The sequence below is a fragment of the Nelumbo nucifera genome, chromosome 3 (genome assembly GCF_055504915.1).
Source record: "Nelumbo nucifera cultivar China Antique chromosome 3, China Antique-T2T, whole genome shotgun sequence".
Taxonomy (NCBI): domain Eukaryota; kingdom Viridiplantae; phylum Streptophyta; class Magnoliopsida; order Proteales; family Nelumbonaceae; genus Nelumbo; species Nelumbo nucifera.
The window spans coordinates 30,947,199-30,958,292 of record NC_142651.1 but is presented as its reverse complement, the minus strand read 5'-3'; the positions used below and the strand labels follow the sequence as shown (position 1 = coordinate 30,958,292).

General features: G+C 36.4%; 1 protein-coding gene across 2 annotated transcripts; it reads right to left on the bottom strand.

Moving 5' to 3' along the window:
* Positions 1-821: 821 nt before the first annotated feature.
* On the bottom strand, positions 822-8,783 carry LOC104587650 (calmodulin-like). Of its 2 annotated transcripts, none has more exons than XM_010245379.3 (4): positions 8,538-8,783; positions 3,468-3,625; positions 2,221-2,301; positions 822-1,377 (listed from the first exon to the last, which is right to left on the bottom strand). In XM_010245379.3, the coding sequence occupies exons 1-4, from the start codon at positions 8,611-8,613 to the stop codon at positions 1,243-1,245; spliced, it is 450 nt and encodes a 149-aa protein (XP_010243681.1). In that variant the 5' UTR covers positions 8,614-8,783; the 3' UTR covers positions 822-1,242. The 2 variants fall into 2 exon arrangements, with proteins under 2 accessions (XP_010243681.1, XP_088757777.1); XM_088901651.1 differs by lacking the exon at positions 8,538-8,783 and adding an exon at positions 8,355-8,436.
* Positions 8,784-11,094: the final 2,311 nt, after the last annotated feature.

Below are 11,094 nucleotides of genomic sequence, written 5' to 3'. Positions count from 1 at the left end.
CTATTTTTTAGTATATTTAAAATATATATTATATTATATTGCCAAACAGGCCTTAAGTGTTGGGTTCAAGCCCAATCCAAAATTTTCCGAGCTTGATGCAGGCTTGGGCCAAGCTGGGCCTGCACACAAAAACTTGGGCCCAGGCAAGAAAATTTGCAGCCTAGGCGGACCAGGCTAAGAATAATCATACCCCTATTAGCGGTTCTGGTGTCTGAGTTCAAATGGGATTTCCTATTCACTTTTCCTACCCACTCTCCAATTGAGAAATGTGTAGTGGGTAGGAAATCTGAGTTCCTCTGAGTTTGGTTATACAAACAATAGTATCCACACCAGACATAACCTGTAGGACAAGGAAGAAAAAATAACGGGGAACCGCCTCAGGTTCACCATTAAGCATGGTTTTCAAAACCAGACCGAATCGGACGGTCGGACTGGAAAAACTGGGAACAGGTCAGGTGACCGGTTTCATTTTTCCCCAAAACCAGATTTTTGCCAAAAAAACATTGATTTGATCAACAAACCGCTGACCCAGGTGGTTGAACCATTTGAACCGTTCAACAGTTTTGACCATTTTTTTAATTTTTTTTTTTAATTTGTCAGAATGGGCCAGCCATTCAAACCAAACCGTCAGACTGTTCGACCCGGGAACCAGACCCCTGACTTGTTCGAGTCAGTTTTAAAAACCTAGCCATTAATATCTCATGTCAATCATAGTAATCAACAACAATGACAAGCATTAATTCATAATCAACAAAAATTGTCATATCAGCCTTGGGGCTTTATAAAAAGAAATCCTCATGAACTTTGTAACCATGGAAATATTTAAGAGAGAAACCACCTGGATTTGCAGGCTGCCATTGTATACAAAGAAATCTTTCCCATAGCATGTCTCTAGTGCTGGGTTTTGTACATTGCATTCGTGTTATTTGAACACTTAACCATAGGAGTAGAATTGACTTTTATATGAAATTTCTGATCACTATCAACTTTTACAAGGGCAAACCATTAAGAACCTCTAAATAAGTTACCACAAGCACATTCTACAACAGACTGGACTATCATTGTCTTTGAGGGAAAATGTCTCCACTCAACTGGAAGATAAATTCAGTCCACAAACCCATACCACAAGCTAAGGTAGAAAAGAACAGTTGACTTTAACAACATCTAAGAATGAGACCGTATTACTATTACTACAACATCACCTTGTTTTCCTTGAACCCTATATTTGTTTCCCATCCAACTTTACTTGGCCAGCATCATTCTCACAAATTCCTCATAGTTGACTTGGCCATCACCATCAATATCTGCTTCACGAATCATCTCTTCCACTTCCTCATCTGTCAATTTCTCTCCCAGATTGGTCATCACATGCCGTAGCTGCTCAATTTCAAAGACACAGACACAGAAAATAAAGAAGAGTTATCTTTTTCTGGCAGTAGCAATAGCAAATATAGACTTTTTATGCAATAATGCCAATTAAAAGGGGCAATCACATAAACATGCATCAACAAATCCATCAAACATATCTTTGCTGCATGTTATCTCCTGGAGAAACTATGGTTTGTTTTGGAATTAGGAAGTTGACTGCAAATGTGTTTAATCTAAAAAAGCCAGTAGCCTGTAAAATCACTCAAGGTTGTATAATACAAGAATACATTTTTCTTTATTTTTTTCAGGGGGTAGCCCTCCCCCAAACCCCTAGACCCACCAACCCTGGTGAAGGCAGCAGGGCTTTATCCCAGGTCTCCGCTACAACCAGCTGGAAACTTTACCAGCAGACTGGCACCTTCGACTGCAAGGATAGATTTTTCCACACAACAAGTTGAAAATTACGATGGAAACAGCAAATGGATACCATACTTCTTCACTTACGTATCCTTCTATTTGTTGAGTTCAGGCTCATAATCATTTTCAATTTGCAAAAGAGGGTCATATCCACCCTTGTTGATTATTTCAAAGTAACAGAAATAATCAAGGAATTCCATGGGAGCCATCATAGAGAAAAGCCAAATAGATTTCAGGGGTATTGTTCTCATTTCAGCACTGGTACTGCATATTCAGATATTCTCGAGAGTTCTAAGAGATTGGCATCTAAATTTGGCCGTACAGCCATTTCATAGGAAATCACTCTCATGCATGTTTAAAGCTCAGAGACGTACTGCAATCCATGCATGTTCTTTAATTTAATCCAAAAAATGAAAAATGAAAAAAAAGCTCTACCTCAGCAGCAGAGATAAAACCATTTTGGTCCTTGTCAAAGACCTTAAATGCTTCCTTCAGTTCCTCCTCAGAATCAGTGTCCTTTGAAAGTAAAGAAGAATATTAGCAAAGAATGAGTGCACAGACAAATCTAAAAGCACATTGAGCCAAACTGCTAAAATGATATAATTATTATTGAAATGCCATTCCACTAGGCAGCTAGGCCTGATACTAGATAGACCAATGTATAACTAGCAACAACACATGATAAAACAAGATGCCTCTAAGATCATCAGCATTATTTCTAACATCCCAGCAGATGTGAATGTTTGTTCAATAAAAATGCTAGGGTGTTAGTACTCCATGGTCACATTTAAGACTTGACTGAACGATATAAATAAAAATGATATCCTTTTCCATTTTTGGCTAGAAAGAGAAATTAACATAATGTTCATGTAAAATGTCTACCAATGACTTTTTCTAGCAGTAACATTTTATCATTAAACATTTATCCAAATTGACAAGGACATGTAACGATGACAACATAGAATTATATCACAGACTTAAAAGTGGAAATAAAAAACTACTCAGATATGCAAAAGGCCAAATTTTAATGCATCCATGTAGAAATACACTCTGCATGGTAGGATGTTAGTAATATCCAGACAAAGGCACAACAAACTTCTGCTAAAATCCAAATTTAATGCCCAAAACCAAGTACTTGCACAGTTATACAGGAGATATTTTTCACCAAAACATGTGACAAATTTGGAGTTAGGACTTAGGATCAAGTCTGCAGCATCAAAAGCTCCATAGAATTAAAGAAAACATTTTAGTATTTGGGAGACCAGAGGCTGGTATAGTTTCCAGGAGGGAAAGAAAATGGATCAAAGAAAAGAAAGAATGAATTTGGAGTTAGGATCTAGTCTGCAGCTTCAACAGCTCCATAGACTTATAGAAAAAAAAATTATGCTTCGGAGGACCAAAGGCTGGCATAGTTTCGAGGAGGGAAACAAAATGGATCAAGAGAAAAGAAAGTAGGAACTTGCCAAAGCAGTTACCAGATTGGCTCAGGAAAAAAGTTGTGAAGTTGCACCACTATGAGCTGAAGCTGCATTCCTAGGATATCAAGATAGCAAACCGGTAGGATAATGTCTCAAAGTAGTAAAGCAGTAGTTAAATGTCTAAAATCACAAGTTCCACGCAATGATGGATGATTATAGTTTCGCCCCAATATTTTAGACATGGTGCACTGAAATTAGACTCACCTTCATCTTCCGTGCCATCAAATTGAGGAACTCAGGAAAATCAATTGTCCCATTTTGATCAGCATCAACCTCATTGATCATATCCTGGAGTTCAGCTTCTGTTGGATTTTGGCCCAGAGACCTCATAACTGTACCCAATTCCTTGGTGGTGATGCATCCTATAAAAAAAAAAAGAAAGAAAGAAAAGGAAAGAAAAGAAAATTGCATGTCAGCAAGAAAAGAATATTGATAGTAAACATTGCCAATAAAATGGCGTGTGTATAACTTGAAAAATCATCACTCATAGAATTCTCATGTTGCAAAAGTCCATAGTTCTGTCAGGGTAAACTTGTCTTTTGATAACCGAAAATATCATCATGAAACATCAATCAGATTGCCTTATTTTTATCATTTATAACCTGAAGCAGTTTCAATGTTTATTTTATCATCAAAACAAAATACAGTGCATAAATAACATTCATTAACCTGCAATAAACTGAGAAATTTTTGGCATGTCACCCCAAGATTCTGATATGGGACCATTACAAGAAGGCCAAGACAACTCAGACCAACAAATAACAAAGTAGAGGTTTATTATTAAAAAAAAAAAAGTAGCCCCTTAATGTAGGATCAGTTACTCTGATACCAATTAATGTAGGACAGAGATAAGTCAAGGATGACAATAAGAGGGAAAGAATGGGCTAAGAAATGTTTAGCAATGATTTCAGGACTAAAGAAAGGGTTTTATTGGGATTGGAGAGCTTGCCAAATTGTTGAGAATTACTGATTTTCCACAATGTTGTGATGTCTGAAATGTGTATTTTACAAATTTACCCCCAAATTGTTGTTTAAATAACAATATATAAAAATCATTAAAATACTAGAATATTATAGAAAAATTTATAAAATATTAAGAAATCATAAAATAAAAATTAAAAAATAATAAAAATATTAATGAATAATGTAACAAAATAATATTGTAAAAATAAGTAAAAACTTAAAAATATTGATAAAAACAATTAGATGAAATAAAAATGTAAATTAAAGAAATTTGTATATCAACAACTTTAGAGGGTTCATATATATAAATTTATATCAAGTTGGCTTTTTTACCTATGTTGAGGAGTAATTGAGTATGAAGAATAGGAAAGTACAGCATGGAACAAGTTGCTACAATTACAATTCAGGCTTCATAAACAATACATCATGAAAACCATTCTAGGATCATAGAAAAATTGGAAAGAGTGCATATACTGTTTGTGGTATATGAAATTAAACATGAATAGGAAAAAAATTGCATATAAATTTTCAGAAGATTGATCATGATTTTATCAAAAAAAATCCTGATAATTAAATTAAGAATTGGATCATTCCATTACACATGAATAAGTTTGAGCTGACGAGGTTCTCTATATGCCTAACAATTGCTTGATAAATTGCTGATCCAAGCTCTTGTGCAATAGATTTTATTGGAGCTCTAGCTCAAGAACCAGCACCCCATGTATGAACACAAAAAAGATGTTCAATTCATACACTCTTTGCTCAAAAGCCAAGATTGGAAAATGATAAAAAAGAAAAATCCAAAGAGTGTTTCTTGATCACCCACCCACCTGAGAGCCAGTTCAGAAGGGCTTAAACTTACATTGAGCTGCTAAACAATAGCAGTACAGTTGAGGAATACGAATACCAGAGGAAGAGAGATAAGCAACACAAGATTAAAGGAAAGTGATAAAATCATAAAAAAAAAGACACCTGCCAGTAGCCAGAATCCATTCCTAATGCATCGGTATGCTAGAGATTGAATGAGAGAAAAGCTTCCAAGTTACAGACTGTGAATGTCGCTACCACCGGAGAAGGTTGAGTGTGAAAGAGGAAAGCAAAGAGAATACAAGATGATTTTAGGTTTTGGTGTTTGAGGTAATTTTGGGAAATAATTATATTAATGGGAGATAATGATGTGGACGCGTATTGGGAGCAGCAGCAGCAATGATCCGGTGTTCTCATCCTATCCAATTCGGCAGCAACAGTCTTATCCATTCAGCAGATTAGATTAGACTATCTTGTTATTCTTATCTTATTAAGTTAGTAGATTAGATTATCTTATCTTATTAGATTAGGATTAAGAGAGACTTATCTTATCTTATCAGTCTTATCTTATCAAGATAGAGTTGGAGGTCTCCCTATTCAGCAAGGAGTCTCCCTAAGAGCAGGACTCTTGTAATCTCCTATTTAAGGAGCCACTATTATTGAATAAAGGGATCCAAGAATTTCAGTCAAGAGAAGAGTTGAGGAGAGTTAGGGTGATCTCTTGGACAAATCACCCCTTAGGTTGCCACGATAGGGTCTGCACGCAAAGGGAGGGGCAAGGAGAAGCAAGAGGTTCTCCCCGTGGACCGACCCGTAACGAGATCCTACGCTCGGGCCCATAACAGATAAACGCGTCCAAGAAATTTTGTTCACTACTTCCGAATGTGCTTGGAGGTAGCAAGACCACTGAACGTTTCAGATCAATGCTCAGAAGCATTTTTTCCGAGGTAGCACCAAATGACCTCCAAACCTCTAGAAAGCAATTTATCCTGTGTTTGAAGGTCTATTCAGTGTTACCAAATGACACTTAAGTTTAGGAATGGATTTTTTATGAAATCTTTCTAGCGGTGTTTAAGATGAAGGATTCTATGGGGTGATTCAATTTAAACCATTATAAGAGGTTTTCAACAAAAGGATAAAAAGTTCCCTTCATAAGAGAAATTACCAAAATCCAAAAAACTAGTATTTGTGGACAATTTTTTGTAAGATGAAAGATGAGAACAACATTATTTGAGGTTTATTGACAGTGGTAATCTCTGATTGCAGAATTAGAAAGAAGATTGAGAGGAAGAAGGGAGGAAAGCCAAACCACTAAATAGGAACCAAGAATCAATCACTCTGGATTATGAGAATCATTAACCATAATAAGAATAACTATGCAGAAGCGTTTACGCCAATGTCATTTTACCACACACACACACATATATACATATGGTACTCAAAACAATACTGTAACAGTGGCAAATCCTACTAGAACTAACAGAAACAGAAATTACAAAGTTGCCACTATCAAACTTTGACTCAAAGAAACTCAAAAACTTTAAAACTACTTAACCAATGACTATGAAATTTTGAACACAACTAAATTATGACTAGAAAAACCACTATACTAGACCAGACCCCAAAATTGAAATGTAAAATGACCAAAATGTGTCCCAACTATCCAAAAAAAAATCCAATTTTGACTTGTTTGATCTTGCATCACCCCCTCAATAAGGTCTAAAAAACGTGTAAACAGATTATCAAGCATATATTAGAATATAGAAGTTAAGAACTAGGGGAATTTTATGGCAGAGGTAATAATAATTTTCAGTTTCTTTGTACATTTACAAGGATATCATATCCAATAAGTGCATTTCATGACTCTAGAACATCGAATGATTAAATACACATGCAATTATGCAAAATATGAAAATCTCATCCTGTTTCATGGTCAAGAAGATCAGGCACATGAAAAATGCAAAACCATATGATGGTCAAGTATAGAAGCAAATAGGATTAAGCATATGGAATTCAACACACTTGTTGGACTTAGCCTTGTAGGCCTGAATTTCTTAGAAACATTTATTACATAGAATTACATGGATATTGTCATGAGGCAAACCTGTAAATTTCATCTTCAACAAGTGCATTTCATGACTCTAGAATATTCACTCATCCGATACATGTGTGGAGCATGAAACTCTCAGCCCGATTCACAGTCAAGCAAATCAGGCATATGAGAATGCAAAACCATATGATGGTCAAGTACTCAAGTATAGAAGCAAATGGCATTGACCATATTGAATTCAATTTATTGTTGGGCTTAGCCTTGCACACCTGAATTTCTTATAAACATTTATATTTTATATAGAATCATGTGGATATTGTCATTAGGGGAACCTCTAAATGTAGTAATAGACAAAGAAACTAGAAATATCCTCTGTCAATGAATAGGCAACATGGATATCTAAGATGCTAAAACTACTTTCTGGATTAACTGAAGCAATTGAATGGAAAGGTTGAATCAAAATTAAACACCCAGAAGGCAGCATCAAAACCTAACACACTAGAACACATTTGACAATTTCAAGATGAATTCAAGTTATACGCTACGTTGATGACCTGAACTTTCTTAGCAGGGAGAGTGAGTGATAACAAGAAACAACAAATTTTGTACAATCACATAGTATAACTTCAGTTTTTTTACATCACATTCATGACATTAATGTTTTTCCAGCTCAACCAAACTAGGGTATACAAATACGTTTCCGCAGTTACCGCAGAAATCCATACGAGATCCCTCGCAAACAAACCATATATGCAATTTGAGAATCTTAGCAGATAGCTTCTGAAAAGGTTAAAATACAAGACAAAAACAAAAGGTGTCAATCAATACTTAAGAATTTTCTTTAAATTTTTTATGCAGATAAGGTCAGCATGTTCTTGAAACATTTATTACAAGGAAAAAAAAAGATTGGGAGCCTTTAAGCAACACCAATAACTAAGAAAAAGAGCATGGGATCCTTCATGCAATATTAGAAAACCCAAAAAATAAAAAGAAAAGAATCACAGTTCGAGAAAGAAATACAGTAAGAAAAACAAAATAAGAACAGAAAAGAAAGATTGAGGTTTTAACTCTCCAAGTAATTGTTTAATAGCAGCGAGTAACAAAAACATGGAATATAAAACGAAAACAATCTTCAGCCTCTGATCTTCAAAAGTCATGAGAACAATCTATTCAAAAGAAAACGCATAGAGAGCAGAAGGATATACACAAAAAAAAAAAAATCGAAACACAATCAAGGTTCGTATAGATAAAATCGACTGGCATTTCCATACCAAACCAGTGTCTGAAAATGATTCCAACGATCAAAACTTTTCGTTCTATTCTACACAGTTGAAAGCTCCAAACCCTGACAAGCTACTTCAGCCAAAATTCTAGGGTTTTAACATGAGAAACAAAATACCAAAGCTCCATGAAGTTCAGGAACAAAGAAATAAACAGAGGGAGCGAAAGCCTACCATCGCCATCCTTGTCGAAGAGGCTGAAAGCCTCCTTGAACTCCGAGATCTGCTCTTCAGTCAGCTGCTCCGCCATTTGTTCTCTCAAATAAAAACGAACTAAAAATCAGAGAGAGAGAGAGAGAGAACTAAAGAGCTTGCTTGGTCCTTTGCTTTCAATTTCTGTAATAAAAGCAAGCTTTCAAATGTCTGTCTACCTTCCTCCGGTCCTCCCCTTGTTTATAATGGGGGGCTGGAATTCAGAATTCTGCATCGGGTCTTTCCGTATTTTATACATAATCACGTGACAAGAGTTGGATTTTGTAACCCTCGGGACCCACAATGAATTATTCCAATCAAAAGGCTGTCCACAGAAGCTCCTTACGTGTGCATCTTCTATTGGGTTTAAAAATAGGAAACATTCATAATTATTTTGCAGCCTGAATTTCGAAACCAATAAAAAATCGACACGTCAAAACGCTTCTATTGTTAAGTAGATGAGAGAGTTCATGTGTGGTCAACGCTCTAAATCTAAAGGCGAAGTTCAATAAGGAGGTAATATCATTTCAAAACTGACAGGTGGGCCATTCTGCTAAAGACAGAGCCGTACACTTCCTCGAACTTTTCACTCTGAATTAGATTCAGAAGGAAAGGGTATATTCGGCAACATCGAACGATTCTAATTTTCTTATAATGATATCAACGGGTACAATTGATGATAATTATAGATTGGTGAATGGTGGTGGGCCCGATCATGATTATTTTTAGTCATTTTAAGAAAAACTGTTGGTGACTGTGCGCGAAATCTGTAGGCTGTTCTAATAACTTATCCCACTTGCAATTTGCAGCCAATGATGAATAGTTATAGCAAAGAACCTTCATCGTGACGTGGTCCCCACCAAAAACGATCGAATCACACGGCTATGATTGATTCAAGAATTTGACCTTGAGTCAAACGTGGTGTGCTTGGTGGTGAAATCAGGAATGTCCAATGAGAATCATGAGATGTTAAGAATTCTACAACCAGCGAAGCTGCTCGCGGCCCGCCCCACTTGACCACTACACTAGTCCGATCGTCCAACCTCCAAAGTCAAGCGCAGAAGAGCTTCAGCTGATGATGATATGATATTGATGGGATTTTGGGTTGGGGGCGGAGGTTCGCCTCATTTGCTTGGAAGGGAACCTGCAATTCGGAGGAAAATTAGGTGGAGAGTGGAGACTCCTGAGTCCTGACTCCGAATCCCCTACGTCCTACTCTGTGGATCAAAGTGTCACACTCAGTTTTGGCTTTTGGGGTCTTCTCTGTGAAGTGCTTGCCACTTGCTCATCTATCTACTTCCCCCATGCCTTTTGGGGTCCATGAAATGCTAAGGTACCTAACATTTGAATTGAATTCTCTACGGTCACAAGCAGGATTGGTTCAAATAAAGATTGATGAGAAGTCAGCAATTGTGTGTTCCAGGAATCCACCAAGAAGGGATCGCAGAATTCTAGAAAGTATTCTCTTAATACCTATTAATAGTTGATGATGATGATGTAAGGGTCCGTTTGGTTTGTAGGCAGAATGGGAATCGGAATCGATATCCTCTAGGATACTGGACTGGAATTGGAATAGTCTATTCCTATAATCTGTTTAGTTCAGACAGGAGTAGTAATAGAAATTAAAGTCAGCAGGAATGAGATTTCATTCCCAAAAGAATAACAGGGAATGGTCATTCCCTCAAATGGGGGAATGTCATTCCAACAAAAAAGGAATGAGATTTGGATTCCACCCAACTAAATAATTAAAATCGGAATAACCCATTCCAATTCCAATTCCAAACTCCTATTCTTGCAAATCAAACGAGGACCAAGTATTTATGAACTCCTATCATCCAAGGGAGAATAGCAACAACACTGAAGATGGATTGTGTTGAGAATATTTAAAATACACTCGGAGGATGGAAACGGAGTACATAGAGCACTCGGATCTATGGTTCCCATCGTTGTGCAGGAAATACACCAATGTTGTATATACACCAGAAGTACACTAATGTATTCACTCGTTATTGATTAGTAGCACACGATATAAAGCTCTGCATGCCATTCTCACAAAATTAGGGGGGCATTTGGTACAGTTGTATTATGTTTATGAGAAAAATGTTTTGTCACTAGACCTGTTTATAGGCCGGGCTTCAGGCTAGGCCCATTCAACTTTTGGCAAAAACCAAGTTCGAGCCTGGCCCATGAATAGGTCTAATCACAATATATATAAATATTATTTCAAATAGAAAAATGCATGTATAATAAATATCAAATTGGACATTTACATATACAGAAATAGAAATTTATATTAATCAATTCATGTTTTGAAAACATTTCAGGTAAAATCACTTTCTCACAAATTTGCATTTATCAAACCAAAACACATTGGTAAAGTAACAACACTGTATCAAACACTCCCTTAGTCATCATACCTCGGGGCTGCAACTTAGGTTGGGTTTGCCTAAACCCAATTGGGTTAGGGTTGACCTTAACTCAACCTACCATGGCATGGTTTGATCATCATCATCTAACCCTTGTCCCAACTATATAGGGT

Bases quoted from the DNA above. Each gene is read 5' to 3' on its own strand.
- LOC104587650 (XM_010245379.3), bottom strand. From the start codon at position 8,613: ATGGCGGAGCAGCTGACTGAAGAGCAGATCTCGGAGTTCAAGGAGGCT. The intron at 2,302-3,467 runs GTGAGTCTAATT...TTACTTTCAAAG, and splicing joins TGATGGCACGGAAGATGAAG to GACACTGATTCTGAGGAGGA. The intron at 1,378-2,220 runs GTAGAGCTTTTT...GAAATTGAGCAG, and splicing joins GTTTTATCTCTGCTGCTGAG to CTACGGCATGTGATGACCAA.